General features: G+C 37.2%; 1 protein-coding gene across 1 annotated transcript in view; it reads right to left on the reverse strand.

The window, feature by feature from the left end:
* Positions 1-22,257, reverse strand: part of LOC135713013 (neuronal acetylcholine receptor subunit alpha-7-like) — a 382,027-nt gene that overhangs the window by 127,762 nt on the left and 232,008 nt on the right. Inside the window, exon 5 of the mRNA XM_065236096.1 lies at positions 7,835-7,944. Coding sequence (XP_065092168.1) covers positions 7,835-7,944 — 110 coding nt within the window. The remainder of the gene's footprint in view (positions 1-7,834; positions 7,945-22,257) is intronic.

Genomic DNA, 22,257 nt, shown 5'->3' on the forward strand with positions numbered 1-22,257 from the left:
TGGGAAGTTTTATAAACTGCTTGGAAGTTCTATGATGATCTCGGAAGTACCATGCTCTACTCGGAAGTTATATAAGAGTTTTGGATGTTCTATAAACTTCTCGGATAGTCGAACATTCTATGATCATCTGGAAAGTTCTATGAGGATCCCTGAAGTTCTATGAACATCTCGAGAGTTCTGTGAACAGCTCGGAAGTCCTGTGAACTGCTCGTAAGTTCTATGAACTAGTCGGAAGTTCTAAGAACTGTTCAAAAGCTATGAACTGCTGGAAAGTTCTATGAACTGCTCGGAAATTCTACGATAATCTAAAAAGTTCTATGAACATTTCGGAAGATCTGTAAACATTTCGGTAGTTATGTGAACTGTTCGTAAGCTCTTTGAATATCTTGGGAGTTCTACAAACATCTCTAAAAATCTAGGAATTTCTCAAAAGTCCTGAGAACAGCACGGAAGTTCTATGAACTGACTGGAAGTGCTAGGGACATTTTGTAAGTTCTATGGACACTTCGGAAGTTCTAAGAACTGTTCAGAAGCTCTATCTACTGCTCAGAAGTTAAAATAAATTCTCGGAAGTTCTATGAACTGCTGGAAATTTCAATGAACATCTCGGAAATTCTATGATCATCTAGAAAGTTCTATTGACATTTAGAAGGTTCTGTGATCATCTCGGAAGTCATGTGAACTGCTCGTAAGCTCTATGAATATCTCGGGAGTTCTACAAACATCTCGAAAAATCTATGATTTTCTCGAAAGTACTGAAAACATCACGGAAGTTCTAAAAAAGGGTTGGAAGTTCTAGGGACACTTAGGAAATTCTATGGTCACTTTGGAAACTCTAAGAAATGTTCAAAAGCTCTATGTACTGCTTGGAAGTTTAAATAAATTTTCGGAAGTTTTATGAACTGCTGGAAAGTTCTATGAACTGCTCGGAAATTCTATGATCATCTAGAAAGTTCTATGAACATGTCGGAAGATCTGTGAACAGCTCGGAAGCTCTATGAATATCTCCTGAGTTCTACAAACATCTCGAAAAATCTATGAATTTCTCGAACGTCCTGAGAATAGAACAGAAGTTCTATGAACTGGCTGGAAATTCTAAGGACACTTTGGAAGTTCTATGATGACTCCGGAAGCTCTAAAAACTGTTCAGAAGCTCTATGTACTGCTCAGAATTTAAAAAAAATTCTCGGAAGTTCTACGAACCGCTGAAAAGTTCTATGAACATCTCAGAAATTCGATGATCATCCAAAAAGTTCTATGAACATCTCGGAAGATCTGTGAATAGCTTGGAAGTTCTGTGAACTGCTCGTAAGTTCTATGAATATTTCTGGAGTTCTTCAAAAATCTTGAAAAATCTATGAATTTTTCGAAAGTCCTGTGAACAGCACGGATGTTCTATCAACAAGTCGGAAGTTCTAGGGACACTTCGGAAGTTCTATGAACACTTCGGAAGCTCTAAGAACTGTTCAGAAGCTCTATGTACTGCTCGGAAGTTTAAACAAATTCTCAGAAGTTCTATGAACTGCTGGAAAGATCTATGAACATCTCGGAAATTCTATGATCATCTAGAAAGTTCTATGAACATTCCGGAAAAACTGTAAACAGCTCGGAAGTTATGCGAATTGCTCGTAAGAACTATGAATATCTCGGGACTTCTACAAACATCTCGAAAAATCTAGGAATTTCTCGAAAGTCCTGAGAACAGCACGGAAGTTGTATGAACTGGTTGGAAGTTCTAGGAACACTTCGGACGATCAATAAACACTTCAGAAACTCTAAGAACTGATCAGAAGCTTTATGTACTGCTCAGAAGTTTAAATAAATTCTCGGAAGTTCTATGAACTGCTGGAAAGTTCTATGAACATCTCGGAAATTCTATGATCATCTAGAAAGTTCTATGAACATTTCGGAAGATCTGTAAACAGCTTGGAAGTTATGTGAACTGTTCGTAAGTTCTATGAACATCTCGGGAGTTCTACAAACATCTCGAAAAATCTATGATATTCTTGAAAATCCTGAAAATAGTACGGAAGTTCTATGAACTAGTTGGAAGTTCTATGAACTAGTCCGAAGTTCTAGGGACACTTCGGAAGTTCTATGAACACTTCAGAAGCTCTAAGAACTGTTCAGAAGCTCTATGTATTACTCAGAAGTTTAAATAAATTCTCGGAAGTTCTATGAACTGCTGGAAAGTTCACTTAACTGCTCGGATATTCAATAATCATCTAGAAAGTTCTATAAATATTTCGGATGATCTGTAAATAGCTCGAAAGTTATGTATACTGCTCGGAAGCTCTATAAATATCTCGGGAGTTCTACAAACATCTCGAAAAATCTATGAATTTTTCGAAAGTCCTGTGAACATCACGGAAGTTCTATGAACTAGTCAGAAGTTCTAGGCACACGTTGGAAGTTCTATGAACACTTCGGAAGCTCTAAGAACTGTTCAGAAGCTCGGAAGTGTAAATAATTTCTCGGAAGTTTCATGATCTGCTGGAAAGTTCTATGAACATCTCGGAAATTCTATGATCATCTAGAAAGTTCTTTGAACATTTCGAAAGATTTGTAGCTCGGAACAGGTCGGAAGTTGTGTGAACTGCTCGTAAGTTCTATGATCATCTCAGGAGTTCAACAAACATCTCGAAAAATCTAAGGATTTCTCGAAAGTCCTGAGAACAGTACGGGAGTTCTATGAACTAGTCAGAAGTTCTATGAATTAGTCGGGAGCTCTAGGCACATTTTGGAAGTTCTATGGAAACTTCGGAAGCTCTAAGAACTGTTCAGAAGCTCTATGTACTGCTCGGAAGTTTAAGTAAATTTTCGGAAGTTCTATGAACTGCTGGAAACTTCTATGAACTGCTCGGAAATTCTATGATCATCTAGATAGTTCTATGGACATTTCGGAAGATCTGTAAACAGCTCGGAAGTTATGTGAACTGTTCGTAAGCTCTATGATTATTTCGGGAGTTCTGCAAACATTTCGAAAAATCTATGAATTTCTCGAAAGTCCTGTGAAGAGCATGGAAGCTCTAGGAACACTTTGAAAGTTCTATGATCACTTCGAAAGTTCTAAGAACTGTTCAGAAGCTCTATGTACTTCTCAGAAGTTAAAATAAATTCCCGGAAGTTCGATGAACTCCTGGAAAGTTTTATAAACTATGATCATCTAGAAAGTTCTATGAACATTTCGGAAGTTCTGTGAACAGCTCGGAAGTTATGTGAACTGTTCGTAAGCCCTATGAATATCTTGGGAGCTCTGCAAACATTTCTCGAAAGTCCTGTGGACAGCACGGAATTTCTAGGGACACTTCGGAAGTTCTATGATGACTTCGGAAGCTCTAAAAACTGTTCAGAAGCTCTATGTACTGCTCAGAAGTTTAAATAAAATCACGGAAGTTCTATGAACCGCTGGAAAGTTCTATGAACATCTCGGAAATTCGATGATCATCCAGAAAGTTCTATGAACATCTCGGAAGATCTGTGAACAGCTTGGAAGTTCTGTGAACTGCTCGTAAGTTCTTTGAATATCTCGGGAGTTCTACAAACATTTCGAAAAAATATATGAATTTTTCGAAAGTCCTGAGAACAGCAGGGAAGTTCTATGAACCGATCGGAAGGTCTAAGGACATTTCGGAAGTTCTATGTACATCACGAAAGTTCAAATAACCGCTCGGAAGATCAATGAGAGATGTGCCTTTAATAAAGACAATAATAATAATAATACAAGTTGGTCAAGTATTATTCAACTAGAACTAGAAGATACAATGGTGATAAAGAATAGGTTGATCCGATATTATTCTGAAGATCTACAACTGTCCAATTATTGTAATTCATATCAGATTGAACAGGACTTATTCCAAAGCCTTCAGTTGATCAAAGATCTTCATAAAATCCTTTGGATATTTTTCCAAGACTTCAGGTTGTTCAGATATTCTTACAAGACATCAGGTTGATCAGGAATTATCCCAAAGACCTCCAGTTCAACTGACCGACAATTCAAGTCACGTCTCTCATTTACATTTGTAAGAAACAGGTTGACCCAGGATTTACCAGGAATTATTCCAAATACCCTCAGTTTATCAAACATCTCCATAAAGTTCTTTGGTTATTTTTCAAGTCTAAAGGTTGATTAAGTATTGTTGTGAAGATCTTTAACTGGCCAACAATTCAAATCATGTTTTTCTGATATTCTCTCAAGATATCATGTCGACCAGGAATTATTCCAAAGGCTTTCAGTTGATTTAAGATCTCCATAAAATATTTTTTTCAAGACTTAAGGTTAGTTGTATATTGTTGTGAAGATCTTCAGCTGGCCAATATGGCCATGTCATGTATCTCAGATATTCTCTCAAGATATCATGTCGACCATAAATTATTGCAATGGCCTTAAGTTGCTCAAAGATCGCCATAAAGTCAACCGGATATTTTTTCAAGACTTGAGGTTGGGCAGATATTGCTTTGAAGATCTTCAACTGACCAACAATTTAAGTCCCGTCTCTCAGATATTTTTTAAAGATATTAAGTTGACCAGAAATGATTCCAAAGATCTTCAGTTGACAATGATCTCCATAAAGTCCTTTGGATATTTTTCAAGACTTAAGGTTGATCAGGCATTGTTGTGAAGATCTTCAGCTGGTCAACAATTGAAGTTATGTTTCTCAAATATTCTCTCAACATATCAGATTGTCCCGGAACTATTCCGAAGGCTTTCTGTTGATTTAAGATCTCCACAAAATCCATTTGATATTTTTTCAAGACTTGGGGTTGGGCAAATATTGTTCTGAAGATCTTCAACTGACCAACAATTCAAGACACGTCTCTCAAATTTTTTTTACTGAATTCAGGTTGCTCCAGAGTTGACCAGGAACTATTCCAAATACCTTCAGTTGATCAAAGATCTCCATAAAGTCTTTCGGAAATTTTTCAGTACTTGAGGTTTATCAGGGATTGTTGTGAAGATCTTCAGCTGGCCAACATTTGAAGTCATGTTTCTCATATATTCTCTCAACATATCAGATTGACCCGGAACTATTCCAAAGGCCTTCAGTTGATTTAAGATCTCCACAAAATCCATTTGATATTTTTTCAAGACTTGGGGTTGGGCAAATATTGTTCTGAAGATCTTCAACTGACCAACAATTCAAGTCACGTCTCAGATATTTTTTAAAGATATCAAGTTGACCAGCAATGACTTCAAAGACCTCCTGTTGATAATGATTTCCATAAAGTCTTTCGGATATTTTTCAAGACTTGAGGCTGATCAGGTACTGTTGTATAAGTCCTTTGGATATTTTTTAGGACTTGAGATTGATCAGGTATTGTTGTGAAGATCTCCAGATGGCCAACAATTCAAGTCATGTTTCTCAAATATTCTCTCAAGATATCAGATTGACCATGAATTATTCCAGAGGCCTTCAGTTGATTTATGATCTCCATAAAGTCCATTTGATATTTTTTCAAGACTTGGGATTGGACAGATATTGTTCTGAAGATCTTCAACTGACCAACAAATAACGTCTCTCAAATATTTTTTAAAGAATTCAGATTGCTCCAGAGTTGACCAGGAACTATTCCAAAGACCTTCAGTTGGTCAAAGATCTCCATAAAATCTTTTGGAAATTTTTCAAGACTTGAGTTTTATCAGATATTGTTATGAAGATCTTCAACTGGCCAACAATTCAAGTCATGTTTCACAAATATTCTCTCAAGATCTCAGGTCGACCAAGTCCTTTGGATAGTTTTTTAAGACTTGGGGTTAGGCAGATGTTGTTCTAAAGATCACAAACTCTTCAACAGTTCAAGTCACGTCTCTCAGATATGTTTTAAAGATCTTCAATTGATCCAAGATCTCCATAAAGCCCTTTGGATATTTTTTCAAGACTTCAGGTTGGTCACATTCTGTTCTAAAGATCTTCAACGGTTCAAAAAGTCACGCCTCTCAGATTAGAACGAAATCACACATTATCATGTGATAGTTATATGATAATTTTCTTTTTGTTCGAATGTTATTCTACTGTTTGTTTGATGTGATAGAGACGGCAGTAGAGCATGAGTGTACGAATACACACATACTGTCACTCTCGACAACGAAGCAAAGTGTAGTAAAAAAAACTTCAACCGTTTCAACCTCTGCTCAGAACACACTCGGAATTAGTTCCCTAGAAATTCGAATCAAATTCCATGAGCCTGGAAATATTTTCTTAGTTGGTTATTTTTTGTTTTTAATTCTGTGATCTTGGTAAATGTGCCATGCCCAACATCATGAATATTTATTTTCGCTTCAGATTCTTGAAAATGTTTTATTATTTATAAGAACTGACTTTAAAAAAAGCATTGTTTTAGTTTAAAATTGGTGAAGAATATATATTTTTTAAATTCTTCATGTGATTTTTAGTCGAAGGTTTAAAATTTAAACTTAAATCCACCATTTGGATTGCCTAATGTCATCGAATAACGATTCCTCTCTCATTAAGATTTTCAAAGAGCATCCACTCGGCGACCGTATCACCGACAAACCGACATAACTGACATCTGCCACCGTGTTCGCGAAAAATGTGTATCCTAGCCACGAACACACATACTAAATGTATGAGTTGGTTCGTGTCTAATCTATTCCGGGCAAATTATTTTATCTAGATAACAAATTTCTATGGTTTTGACAAATGGAAACGCTGCACATTTGAATCCGCCGTTATGGATTCTCGATCAAGAGTTAAGTTTTAGTTTCATGTCGGTTTGTCGGTGACCGTATTGCGTTTTTGAACTCCATTTCGTCATGTTAGATTTTCAAATGAAGTTGATGTTTGACATTTATCAATATCTGTATACCATGGCGTCCACCAGCTGTTTTCCGTTTCTAGAATTCCACTTCTTGACCACCACCTACCCGCACATTCCGGCACTGTGAGCACATCTACTGAATTAGTTAAACCTCAATCTAATAATTCGATCAACGGGAACTAACCGGACTCCGGAGGAAACCGCAGACCAAGCACCAAATTCCCATGCAAACCACCCGCCTTGCGTCGAGTCCCATCGGGTAGCATCGAATGTCATCAAAAGGGGAAGTTAGGCGAAATTTGGTACCGAGTCTACAGTGTCCAGTTTCGTTTCGCAACCGGAATCCGTACGTGGGTGTGTTCCTTAGTTCCCGCATCACATTAAATTTTGAAAATCCATCCTTACACTACGGAACCTATTCTACGGGACAGAGGGGGCGCAACGTGGCATCCAGCATCCGCACCGAGTCAACCCGGGTCTTCCATGGGCGATTGCACTCCACGCGTTCAACCCGCACAACCGAGACTTTCTGATTTTCTTGGTTTTTTTTTTTTTAAATTTTAGGTCCACTACTGGTTGACTGTATTGGGTTTGTAATTGTTTTCTTTCGTATTGCTACACACGACTTTTCTGAGATGTGGCAGATGTTGATTGTTCGAGTTCTTCTGTATATGAGAGTGATTTAATACTGAACAGGATTTCGTTCCTTGTTCTGGGTCGTTATTACTGTTGTCGAGTGCTGTTGGCAAGGTGAGCTAATGCGCAAAATTAGCAATGCGAGTGTGTGAGTGTCCAAGTGCAGTGCTGGCAATATTCACGCGTGTCACGCGGAATAATGCCAGCCCTGACAAGAACAGAGAGCGAGGCCAAAAGCCGTGTTCTGCCAATGCTTGCGCCAGTGTGCGTGTCATTTTTGCTGTCCGAGGCAAAGTCTGTATCTGATTCGTTTGTGTTTAGGTGTATGTTTGTTTGTGATTGTACAGCGTACGTTTAGCGTTTGTTTTAGGTAATGTTAGTTGTAGTTTTTTTTATTAAGATAAGAATGAATAACAACCTGTTGTACATCAAAACATCTGGTTTCCAAATTCGATGCGGTGGTATTCGTAGATCTTTGACACCACCATAGTCCGATGTGTTCCACCTTAAATTCATATCATTCCATTCCTTTTTTTTTTTTGATAGATTTATTTTATTTCGAGGGGGTGGGGTCATTCATGGGGAGGGGTTTGGTTGTTCGAATGGTATTTGGTGTCGATGCAAGTAAAGGAGTTTAGTTTGGTTTTCGCATACAAACGGTTTTTCAGTATTGGTTTTTGGTTGGTTTGTGACGGTTTTTTTTTCGAATCGATTCGAAGACGCAATATGAGGTGAAGGTGGTTAAATAGAAGAAGAGAAAAAAGAAACATATTTAATTAAACAACATACACACATATGGTAATAGAACTGACACACTGAAAAAGAGAATAAAAGAGTTAAATATTAAACTGTTTCAGTTCGATACGACGTCGCATTACATCATCGTGGGAATTTCGTTCGGCCGATAAATCTGTCATCAATCACAACGAACGATCCGTTCGTTGGTGAGCATCCCCCAGCAGAGGGAGATTAGGGATATATCGGACTTTGTTTGTGCTGTAAACCCCCGGGGTGACGACGGCGACGGGGAGGCCAGGATAAAGGTCACCAATATTCAAATCGAATGTGTCCCATTTTTGCACCGGAGGGGAAGAAGAGCTCAATAAGACACAGAAAATTGGTTTGTTGTTAAGTATGACTCTGGGGGACGGGATAGAAGGACCAACATCTGATCTATGAATTATTGATGCAATATTTTCTTTGAGTGATGGAGTTTTCTAAATCGGGAGCAAAGACATAACGGAGACGGACGTCTGGAATGAGAAGCTTTGCATTGTTTTATGGCCCGTGAGCTATGTTGGGGGTTTTGGAAGCAGTGAGTGCTGGCTATTTTAGATCCATCGGAAGCAGAACATGTTTGCTGAAATTGGAATGCTAATATTTAATGTGAGAAAACGGTCTCGAAGGGATTTAAAAATAGAATGGTCTTAGAAGTGTACACATAACAAATCGAGAAAGCATTTATTTACTTGAAATTTGGCGCTTTCTCCCAAGAAGCATAATAGGAAAATTTGCTAACAAACATCCCGGAAAGATGTTTTCATATAACATATGCAATGTTTCATAATCAATAACATTACATTACATGGATAATGTGGTACGTGTTATTGTCAAGTGGCCAGAGAATATTTTTCAAGTTTTTTTTCCGTTTCACGTCTGCTGCTGACAGTTGCGAATCTAAATTGAAAGGATCACTTGCTTGACGGAATTTTCATTCTTTTGCTGCGTTGCATTCTGAAAACATATTTTCGTTATTTCCTTCACGCTCATTTCGTAAAAAAGATTTTCGTAGAACCAACATTACGCATAACATCTCTGATCACGCCTTCCTTCGAAAGAGAAGTAAAGCCGTTGGTGGGTCTGAGTCGATAGGTAGGGTCCATTAGTGCTCAGCACGGAAAACAAGACAGACGGAAAACAATTTAAGGAAAAAAATTGTCATATGATATTTTCTCTTTTGACCCCCTTTATATAATTGAAGTAGTAATATTTTCATATGATGTTTTCCCTTTGGTCCCCTTTGCATAAGTAGAGGTGAAATTTTTTATCATGCTATTTTAATTTCGTTTGCATGATTGGAGGTGAAGATTTGGCATATGATATTTTCCGTTTGGACCCCCCCTCTTTTTGAATAATTGGAGATGAACAATTTGCACATGATATTTCCTCTTTGACCAAAGGAAAATATCTTATGAAAATTTCGGCATCTCCAATTATGCAAAGGGGGATCAATGTAAAATATCATGAGAAAAAAAAATCCCCTCTAATTACGCAAAGGGGACCAAAGGGAAAATATCATATGACAAGATTTTCACTTCCAACTATGCAAAAGAGGGACCCAAGGGAAAATATCCAATTTACTGAGGGGTAGGAAGTAACCTCCACCTATCCGAAATTTTGCTTCCATCAAACTTCACCAGTCGAAAATCAATCGACGCGACGCCTCATCTCCCAATTAATCTACCCCAGATGCTAATCTTAGCTCAACTTGAACTACCACTCGCAACACATCGATGAATTTAAAATTGCCTCCCGTTGAATTCCAAATAAAAATCATTACCTGAAATTAATTTCTTGTCCGCCCTCCCCTTGCCTGGCGAATCATTCGCTCTTTGTAGAAAGTCAACAGCATGAAAGAAAAACACAACTCCTACCAGTCAATCTTTGCCGAAGGAGGAGGGGGAGTGAGGGGGCAATATTCAAAAGAATCTCAATCTCCTTCCCGATCAAGAGTTGAAATGAACCTCGTCCTGTTTCAACCTTGTGCCTGCTTCAGGTTCCTCTGTACTGTGTATTGCTACTATATGTATCGTCTCCGGCGCCGGGTGGAAGTTTATTGCTTTTTGAAAAGAATGAGCCAACTTTTGCCTCCGTCGTCGTCGTCGTCGTCTCGAAAGTGTATTTTCAATCTTCTGCTAGCTCGTTTGGGAAAACTGCCTTCATCATTTCAGTTCGTATGTTCTACAACTGCACGAAGAGGGCTTCTAACCGGAGACCGGAAGTTGACCAAAACTTTTTTGCATTCCCGAACAGATATGCTAATGGGACCGGGATTGGTCTTGCTAGTTCCGTTCCGATTGAAACCCTTTTTATTTATATGAAAAACGGTGGTGGGGGACGGGGGTTTAGGAGTGGTCTTTCAATCGGTTGATTTGTTTCGCTGCCTGCCATCCACGGGGACGTTCGTTCGTAATACTTAACATTCCGATCCTGTCTTGTGGATGTTAAAGGTTTCTGTTGCCACAGCTGGAGTACATCTGGACTTTTCGTGGATACCTTTTTTACGGTGCACACGGTTAGTATTTCCTTGCGGAGCTTACATTCCTTCCCCACCGGCACTACCTAGATAATTGAAATGACGTTGCTTTTTCAGCCTTTTGTCCAAAATTCCGGGCCATTTCCATGCTTCAGTCAAAAGACGGTAGAGGGAGTCAGGATGATTCGATGATAATTTTTAAATTATGTTAGTTTAAACTTTTAATCTTCGGCTCGTCGTGACTTCGCGTATTGCTTGCTCCGATCGATGGATGGAAAATTTCTTTGTAAAATTTGTTGCTAGATCGAAGGTAAAGGGTGGAACGGTCAAAAATTGGTCGACTGAAATCCAACGATTTTTTTTTTTTAATTGTGCATTTAAAAAACTTGAACATCCCTCATTTTGTAGGTCTGTGCAAACGGAATCTAGCCCCTATTTTGTTTTTGCCATTTACCATACAGTTGTCAAAATGGCGTCGAAGCACGCGAAACTCAAATTATTCCCATTCAGATTTTGTTGCTGTTGTTGTTGTTGTTTTGATTTGTTTTCCTTCGATCTTGTTTTCCGTGCTGAGCACCAGTGCTACCGATGCCAGAGAGGCACCTGAATCCGACCTATCGATTCATCAACTCATGAACCGGGGACCAACGGCTTTACTTCCCTTCCGAAGGATGTTGTGATCATAGATGGTATGCCTCAGAACATTCCGGCGGTGCCGACTGGAATTGAACCAGGTCCAAAGTTTACATGGCTACCGGAAATGAAAAGGTTCAAGATATGTTTAAACAGAAAAAAATTGTCAAAGTTCCCGAAAAAATACAAGGTTTGGCATGCGATTCACACCTGTGGGCTGAAAAGCGAAATTTTCAGGACAACTGCCATTGTCAACCAAGATATTTATGAAAAGAAATGTTTGTAAAAATGATTGTTGCCTTTGTTGAAGAAACACAGTTGTTCCGTTCTGTTTTGACCCGACCTCACTTCCTGTCACTAAAGGAAAATGGCTCAGGAGCGGTATACAACCAACAACGTGCAAGTCAAGTCAAGGACAGGCATGGAAAATCATTTGCATTCATTTCATACATTAATTTACATTCATTTGCCTCTAACTTTTTTTATCAACAGCATTCCGCAAAATGATGTACAAAACTTTTGTAGGTTTTCTTATTAACTACAACTGTTGCTTATAACTCAAATCTGTATCTCTTATGCATCACGAACTAGAGCGGGCAGAACTTGTTACTGTTTTTCAGGGAATGTAAAATACATTCACTGAAAAATAGTAGTGGCTTCTGTTCGCTCTGTTTCGTCATGCATAAGAGATACGAATTTGACTTGCTAACAAAAGTTGTAGCTAATAACAAAACCTGCAAAAGCTCCATACATCATTTTGCGGAATGCTGTTGAAGAAAAAAGTTAAAGGCAAATGAATGTAAATGAATGCACGAAATGAATGCAAATTATTTTCCATGCCTGCCCAAGGATAAAAACCCTCCAAACTCGCCGAATTTGCACCCAATTGAAAAATATTGGACAATCGTCAAGCGGAACCTCAAGAAAACTCAGAAAACAGTTGGAAATGAGAAACAGTTCAAAGCAAATTGACATTCAGGTTGATACAACAGTGGTGCAAAATTTAGTTGAAACATAAAGCCCGACCACATTTGGAAAATCAGAAGCCTAATCAAATAATTTTCGTGTCTTTTGTAGACATTGAGCTTCAAAATGAAATAAAGTTTCATCATTTATGCTCTGCTACTACGAACAGAGAGTACCAATTTCAAATTTGTATGTTTTGTGGAAGCTGACATTTGTACCTTTGAAGTTTCACGCTAAGGCTTCCTTTGAGTAACTCCTTAATCAGTGTGCAGTTAATCATGATTGACCAATTTCTGACCGTTCCATCCTTTATTCTATTAGAACTGTGACTAACAATCATCGAAAGCGCGCTAAGAATGCTAAGTTCAGAGCAGAGTTCTTCTGGGAGCATGCTCACATGCACAGCCCTTAGGCCGAATGTTATTAGGCCGAACACCATTTCGCCGAACACTAACTAGGCCGAATGGGTCATTAGGACGAATTGTTAAAAGTTTTTCGCTTTTCACTATACGACATCTGCATTGTTCTGGTTTAAGAAAAAAATTAAAAGCAATCAGTGATGGTATAATCATTAGCTGTTGATGATAGTTTGAATAACTTTTTTCGCTAGTGGTCAACTAGCAAATAGACGAACTCGGCAGCACCCAAGCAACACAGAAAACATCTCAATTTTTTTATTTTTTTATTTAAGTTGTCCAGAAATCCCTTAAATGGTACAGGAAATACATCGTGATATGACAAAGTTTCAGCTTTGTTGCTTCATTGACTGTAGGTCACAATAGTGAAACTCAACTGTTTCAATGTACTGCTTGGATGACCTGTCAAATCATGCCTCAAATAGGAGGAGCAAACATGTTACACTCAAATTGGTATGAAGTTATGTGCTACGTGATATTGTATGAAACACTTGAGCAACAAATCTAACTTGTATTGTGTTTGTTGAATGAGAGTTCCATGAAACATTATGGTTCTTAAAACTTTGGTGCAACAGAGTGTGAACTATATGTTTTTTGTACCTATTGAGCAACTGTTTCGAAATGTTACTAAAAAGTTGACGAATCAAGATGTGTTGAAGAACCTATTTGCAATCTTGTTCCAATTAAGCGTATGAATCTATAAGTTTTCAAACTTAGTTTTGCAACCAACTGAATCAAGTTGTCACTGTAAAGGTTTGTTGTAACCATCTAGTATCTACCATGGCTCAAATATGTCTTGTCACTTTGACGTTGTGAAATATTTTTGGACAACATTGGCAAAAGCGGAGAAATCGGATTACGATATGATTACGGATGGCGGGGGACGATGGTGACTAAAGACGATGCCAACAGCGGCTGGCTTGACCGTAGTCTATCAGCCAGCCGGGTGTTCCAAAGGGCTAAATAGAACGGTGAGAAGCCTGAGGTGACGATGGATTGGTTGTTGCATGAGCTGGGGGCAGCAAATATGTTGATACCGTCGAACGGAGATGTGGCCGTTGAAGATCCGTTAGAGACGGAGCTCTTATTTGCCGGAACTGCTGGCGAACTGTAAACGGCACCAAATAGCGGGTGGATTGCCAGAACTAGTGGCTTATAATGCCGAAACCTGATGACTGCTGGCGGAGGAGCTGCACCGATGTCGCTACCACTCGATGTCACATTGCAACTGACAAGTGACGTTTAAAGCACGCAAATACTCAACAAATTCTATGATTGTTCAAACTACGCATTTGCTACTTATTTTCAACATAAATAGAACATGGATACCATCGATAATACGTAATGGTGCAGTTATGTTGATAAATCGTTGCGGTGTTGTTGCAGTTCAATATGAATCATTAATTTTAATATCCACTCATCTGCAACGTAAAAAATACTTGTTGTAAACTTTTCATGATGTCTTGAAAAATAGCTACGTTATTGTAACGTACTATTTAACATGTTTGCAACAGTTCAGTGAGCTGGATTATATCTGGACGAACCGTACACTACCGGTTGAAATTATGTTGCTATAATGGAGAATGTTCACAAATATTCCAAACATTAAAAAATTAATTCAATTCATAACTTTACACTTGTTAATGGTTATGAGAGGGTGTTTTGATGTGTTTTCGGTGCAGGACATTAAAGAACTATATTAAGTTATCTATTTTGGTTGACTCTATTTTCTTATGGTGTAATGTTGTTCAGGTAAAGGCTTTGATTTGTATTTTGTCAAAATTTCTATAGAAATCTTAAGCTATTTTTTAAAAGATCAGTGAATGATGACTAGATGATTATGAAAATAAGTCTAGCGGTTTGCGTAATTGACGTAGTGAAATCGCTTTAATTCTCGCCCAATAAACTGAATCCTTAGGGTTTAAAGTATGAACTCTAAGCGTTGAAATATCGATTAATTATAGGATAGTAATATTATGAAAGACCAAGGGGTCAAAAAACAAGGAGTTATGTATTGACCAGAAATGGATGATACGCAGCAGCTAGCTGGTATATTTATTTGGAGTTAAATTTTTGTTTCTTGTTTCCGGGAGTCATACGAGTCCCACCACTGATCTCCAACGACCGTATTCGGAATCCGTAACCGCTTAAGTTTTCTCTTTTTTTTTAGAGAATATTGATGGGTAAATACATTTTTTTCAGGCATCATCCTACAAAGATGGACTCAAAAGCCGCAGAAAATCAACCTTTCGGTTTGGTTGGGAGTCCAACTTTCTTCGGTAAAATTACAAGCGTATTGCTAATGCATGCTAATTTCCTATGAAATCTTTAGAAAAAAAATGGTTTTCTTGGATTATTTATATCTTTTCCATCATTTGGGATCATCCACAAATTTAGTAATGGAAGGGGGGAGGGGGAGGGGGTTGACATTTTCATTCATAAAATTTACTACGTGAAAAACATAATTTTATCTTAAGCGATTCAATGCCAAAACACGTCCAAATACATTAAATGCGCAAATGCATGTAAAAATTTACCCAAATCGATGTCTAACGATCTTCTGAAAATTTTAAAATCTTAGAAAGACTTTCGGGGGAAGGGTTGCGAACTGTAAATTTTACAGAGTCTTACAAGGATGGGAGGGGGATTAAATGATCATTCAAGAACCCTTACATAATTTGTGGATGGCTTCCTATTAGAAAAAACAAAACGCATCGAAAAAAAATCGAACCGGTAAACTTTCATTTGATTTTCAAACCCCCAATGTCAAAAATTTACATTATTTCAGTTCATAATATTTTCAGAATCAGAATCAGAAATACTGAAATTCTCATCAAAACATGAGAAGTTTGTGGTTCTATTGCAATGGATAGATAAAAATATTCTGTTAAAAAATGATGAAATCACGAAAGTTTTAGCATTCTGCAGTAATAGACAGTGGGGGTTTGCGAGTTAAAGTCATTAATTCCAATTTGTTTACAGGCTATTTCAATTTGTTTTTATTTCATTTATTTATTTACTTATTGATTTATTGATTTTTGAAATTGATTAAAATATATACCATTTACTTTTTTTATTCAAAAAAATATGTTTATGTTTAAATATATGCATAAAATACTTCTTCAAATTAGTTTTTATAATAATAATAAAAATTAATAGGATCTAATTTTTTATAATCATCATTGTGAAATGGTTGACCTAAATATGCCCTCAACAGAATTAAAAATATATTTCAGAACCCTGCGAAGTCATAGAACATAAGTCCTAATGTTAATATGTAGTCTACGATTTGATTGATTGACGAATAAATAAATAAAAAAATATCGGTGCTGCATAAAAAACGCTTATTTGGTTTAAAAAGCTATTCACTTATTAGCCCCTGATTGATTGTTACTTGTAAAGTATTTATTTTAAATTAACTATGCTGATTAGAATTTAGGTTTGCGGCTACGGGTCGGACACTTCATGAAATAGGGGGTCTGGTAGGAGTGTTTTAGTTGCCCACTGATGTGACGGGGTTTGGCATCTACCAGCTTGTCAGAATATCTTGTCGGTGATTGGCTCACAACAGAGCGCTCCCTTGACTTAGAGAGCCGAAAAAGTGCCTGGATACATTATGTAGAGTGACCACTGACCATCCCATTGATTATTACTTTTTTTTAAACATAATTTTGAGTTTTAAGAACTCATCATCATGCTAATTTAATTCGGTTAGAATGAAACCAAAAACTAATCACATTTGCAAACACAACCGCACATACGAATAAATATGGTTGTACTGAACATGTTGACCCGCAATGTACACAATTAGAATGCTGTTGGTAAGACTGGCAGCCATATGTAATCCACCAGAAATAAACATAATAAACTTATTTTTCAATTTATTCATGTTTCATACCCTATTAACATAAAAACGTGAAATACTTATTACAGCTGTAATGTTTTCCAATAGTTTGAACATAAATATTTAATTTTAGAGATCAATTTTTTATTTCGACATATTTTTAAGCTGCAAATTTGTGGCATAATTTTGTAAGTTTTTGAAGGCGTATATATTTAATCGAAGCAAAATGTGTAAATTCACCATAAAACTAGACGTTTGAAAAAAAACGAACTAGTTATCAATATTTTAAAGTAATTAATTTCAAACTTTTATTCAAATGACTTTTTCTACCATTGTCATCTTTGATTTTGCAGTCTAAATAAAAACATCAGTATGCTTTTTCCGCATCACCTCACAAAAATATCCAATATGTGCTTAACTTGAATGTCATTTACATGTATTCGAAAACATCACAGTACTGTTTTAAATATTTCAGTGAAACATTGCAGTTAAGTCAGTTAAAACCTCATTTACAACTTCTGTCATTCATATGTCATGTTACAAGCACCTTATTTGCAACACCTTATGCCACAAACATAAGTTGCATAAAGACTCCACCTTCTGCGCTTTTTAAGGTACAATGAAGTTTTATATACGGTGCGTTGTCCATAATTTAGACCGTCTATTAGTTACACTAAGGTTGTTGATACTCGTTGAGAAACAAATGGTGTTGCTTGGGCAGTGTTGTGAAAATCACTTGTATCATAAATATCACGCCAACCAAATATCAGCTCGAGTTAAAACTCATTTGATATTTTTAAATACGTCACTCATTTGAGTTACTGTCAACCCTAGCAATGCAATATTACAACTCAGCACTCACTTATTCTTGTTTTTTTTACACTCTCAAAGGATTATACCCATGCACTTTCCATTCAATGAAACGAAATACACAAACGTTTCGTTTAAAGTACAACTCCTTTGAGTGGTATCACTGTGCGCCAACTATCACTCAGTCCTACATGTTTTTAAGACAGGTGGGCAGGAACTCACGGTCTCCCAGTGTTGGTGAGTTCTTTGCCGTTAATGTTCACGAAAAGTTCACTATTTTTTTTCACAAATTTTTATCTGCGGATTTGGACAGTTTTTGACCTGTTTTATACGACCGGAAGGTGTATGCTGGTTACAAATGCCGTGCCAAACTGATTTCCTACTCAATTAATCAATCTTTGATGTGAATTTCGCTAATAAACACGAGGAGCATTTCTTATAGCAAAACTTGCCATAACAAAATGGGCGGTTCATTTTAGTAAACAAACTAACACTTCTTCCGACTGTGCCACCTCTCTTACTCGCCTAGCACTCAGTCAATAGTGTCTATATGCGCGAGTATTGGTGTTTCGAAAGTGAGAATAGCAATAAAAACCAATATTTTTGGTTGGAGCAAGAGTACAAAGGGGAGGTGGCTGTCAAATACGAACAATCGTCGCCTACCTCGCATAACTGGTTCCAAACGTAAACAACCCATGAGAAACCTACAAGGTTTGTTTGCGTTTGGAACCAATTTCATACAATAACGATCAGTAGGCTGATGTGACAGCACGTTACCATTCCCCCCGAAAGTGAGGATAACAAACTTCTCACTTGAAAATGGGATTACAAAATTGTGCGTGTTATAAAGGTCAGAAAGGTCAATGAAAAACAAACTACCAAAACGGCCAGCAGCAAGCAGCTATAGAACTTTTTGACGTTTAATGATCTTTCTCTATCTAGCACACGAAGATTAATGGATTCTTTGTTTTCCCACTCATCAGTTTCCCTATTGCTTGCACTTCTTCGATTTATATGGTGCAGTACCCAAGCAGCACACTTCCATCGAAATAAGTTGCTGTTACTTGATTGTGACTGAAATGGGTTGCACACAAGTAACCACAATTGTTCAGTGACAATCGTGCTGCTAGGGTAGAGTAGTGTGCGCTGATTAAACGTCAAAAAGCTCCATACACGTAACCTACCGCCTATGATCAGATAAACAGATCATGCGTTCTAAATTTACCGCCTCTTTCTTTCCTAAGTTGTTTTTATGGAACGTTTGCGTGGAGTGGAGACAACCCAAGTAACATTTTAAGTTTTATGAAGTAATACAAAGCTACTATAAAACAACATTCATAAAACCCTGGTCAAGGCTACTTTGAAATTGATGCATCCACCAAAACCTCATTAAGACTAGAATCTGTCTAGTTGGCCCATCCTGGAGAAGGTTCTGAAGGGTATATTTTCGGAGCTCTTCAAGATTGATTTACTCCAAAAAGGTTGTATGACGAGCATATTGAGAACCATTTGAAACCCGTATTTAAGCTACAATAAAAGCTATTCGGCAACAATAAAAACCTTTTTCAAGCCATTTTTCCTAGCCGCTTGATGAATCCTCTAGAAAAATCATCAATCAAGATAGGAAAGGATTAAAAAATACCATCCGATCTTAACAATTTAATTGAAATATAAACTTTTATATGATCAGCTATTCAATTTCCAAAATTATTAAAATTGTTGTAGGTTGTAGGTACCATATTAAATCTTAAGTTAAATGTACTTGAAAACATCGAAAAAAATAAGTCCGCCCTCGGAAAACGTTGATCTCACTTATTATTTTTAATCGAGAAGAAAAATTAATTATTCTTCAGATTGATCATTAAGCTCAGCCTAGATATGTTTTATGATTATCGTAGTTCAAATATCTGCTCATTCCTAAATTGACCAAAATAAAGTTATATCCATGGAAATACACATTGAAAACGAAGTTTGTAAAAATCAAACTGAATAATTGTAATATGGCGGTGGCTTAAAAGTTGGTTCGCATGCGCCATTTGTGAAAAAGTTGTTTTGCTTGAATGAAATCCCTAAGAAATTTAAAAAAGCTTTTATGAAGAAAACTTCCTGACTGAATTGTATTTATCTAAAGCCATTTTGCTTGATCCTACCCCATTCAGATTTATGTCAGCATTTATAGAGGCAAAGTTGCCTGCAAAAAGTTAAACGTCAAAGTTTTTTATCTTTCGATAGTTCCGTTGTTCGATCATTGCAACGAGGTTTTACTCCAGCGTTCTTCCAGGGGATTTTCTCCCGCTGAATTGGAAGCAGTTACTAAGGAAGTGTGCGGAACCGTTTTGCGACATTTCGCATATATCGCAACAACAACAGCTGGAAGCTCGAATCGTTCCCGTAAAATATCCCCTTCTTCCGGATGATTCCCGAAGTGCACCATCAAACGATGCAGAATGAACGTTTGAATGAAATTTCGAACCTTTCGCTGAATAAAATTACTTCTATGAATCGGAAACCAGCCAATCTCCACTTACTGACAGTTTCAACAGTTTGCTGTAGCAGGTACAAATGCAAATTATTTCGTTCGTCCGATCTGGAGAAGGTTGGACTGTTTCATAAAGGAGACGGTCAACACCGGTCAGAACGTGATGCAAACGCCAGATGCTCAGTCGTTGCTGCAATTGACTTCCCTTCGGTCGAATGTTAACGCTTGAATTTTTCATCCTATTTTGTCTACTCTTCGAGATTTCCTTGTCATTAATATTGCTTTTATGAGGATCCAACTTTTGAGTTCAATTTGGAAACATAGTAATCGGGGATTTTATGGTACACTTTAACAAGTCTTAACAACAAAATATATGCTTTTTGCTCTCATTTAAAACGGAATTTTTTTATGGTTGCTTTTATCATGACAGAACAACTTTAAAGAGTATTTTATCAAGGCATTAATAAACAATAGCTAATGAAGTTTATGATTGCTTTACACAACAGTTTTATGGAGGTATTGAGAGCTGCTTTAAATTTATTTTTTAAACAACTTTCTCGACAGACTTTAAAAGGTTTTTAAAATAGTAATAAGCTGAATTACTAACCAGAAATGTTTTACACTTTAAAATGCTGTATTTAAACTAAATGGATTGTTTATTTCCGTTATAAAACCATCATAAATCAGAGAGGATGCCAAATAGCTGCTGAATTGTTACTTGGGAACTTGCTACTTACTCTTTTATCTCTATATCTATCTGTATCTATATCTATCTCTATCTTTATCTATCTCTATATATATATCTATCTCTATCTCTATATCTATCTATATCTATCTCTATCTATATCTATCTCTATCTATATCTATCTCTATCTATATCTATCTGTATCTATATCTATCTCTATCTTTATCTATCTCTATCTATATCTATCTTTATCTCTATCTCAATCTTATGCATTTCAAATAGGCCAATCACGAACTGGTTTGCGTTTGACAGAAAAGTGGTTCGTTTTCGCCCCCATATGTTTCCTCTTATCTTAGGCTCTTCCTGGAAAGATGACACTCATTTTCCTCTTAGCCGCTGGAATTTTGGATCGCTGCGTTGCGCGTTGCTCCATTTTCACTTTTTTTTTTCAAGTTAACACACACCAGTAGATAAAGACATTTGAGAACACTGAAAATATCTTAACGACAGAAAGCATAGCCAAAGAATTCACGGTTGATTCAAAGGCCTTGCGGGTGTGAGTGTTATAAGTAGAGTGACAGAAAATCTCACGTGAGTTTTTATTATGACTCAAGCGAGTTTTTCTATCATTTGAGATTTTAACGATTGATGTGTTGAGTGAGTTACCATTGCATATCACTAGTGATAGCGGATCTATTGTGAGAGCAAATTGATATTTTTTTATCGTGAGTGGAACAACACTGCTCGGCAGTAATGATTGCCCAAACCGATCACAGGTGTCATAAGCGGCATTAAGAACAGTTGAAATCCTGAACTCGACGCTCAAGGAAATCGGAAGGAACCTAGCAGTGAAAGACACGACTACGATAATTACGGGCTTATCGTTGTCGAGTTTGCACTGAAGACAACAAGGGACGAGTTCTACGACAGCGAGTCCTCAAGCTGAAACACATCGGTTTGGATTGTGATCACCGTGTATAACATCAACGGAAGCCTGGCTATCGAAGCGCGCAAGTTGAAGTCGGCGGCACTACACCTGAAGAAGGCGGTGTACACCAAGCAAGGAGTCATCCATGTGAAGCCTGCAGCTGGCGGGCCAACCATCGTGATACAGTCCGAGGATTAGCTGGATAAATATACTTTACCATGTTCTTCGTTCACTTTTGAAGTTATATCTATGCAGTTTCAGTTGTTGTATTTTTTGTTGAAGATTGTATGTCAGAGATAGGGGAAATGGCTCTAATGTTGGCCTATGGATCTAAGATTGGGCCCATCGGTGAAACTTTGTTTTTTATCAATTTTATCCAGATGAACGCATCATTGGGACGGTACTTATGGATATTTTTGGTCGCTATTGAAAATTTAGTCGATTGCTGTATTTAGGTATGGGCCCAAGTTAGGGGCATTTAGGCCGACATTACATCCTTTTTCCCTATTTATATTTATTCTCCTCCGTAAAATTGCAGCCCTCTAGAAATTGTTTGCCCCACTATACTTAATCCTTCATACAACAACATATAACTCTTCGAACATTCCGGGAGCAGTGCTGAATGCTGTTCTTTTTGCTGGGAAGCTTGATATCTGCCACGGAAATGTACAGAGTCTTTCCGCTCGTAATTCCAGCCAGAGCTGCCAGGTGGTTTTATAAAAAATCTGTATCCACTCTATTAAAAAATCTGTATTTTCTGTATTGACGATTTTTTTCTTAATTAATCATGTTTTGTTGTTTTACAAATACAGTATATACAAAAT

This window comes from Ochlerotatus camptorhynchus, unplaced genomic scaffold (genome assembly GCF_037179485.1).
Source record: "Ochlerotatus camptorhynchus isolate MF236.1 unplaced genomic scaffold, CSIRO-AGI_Acam_v1.1 ptg000040l, whole genome shotgun sequence".
Taxonomy (NCBI): Eukaryota; Metazoa; Arthropoda; class Insecta; order Diptera; family Culicidae; genus Ochlerotatus; species Ochlerotatus camptorhynchus.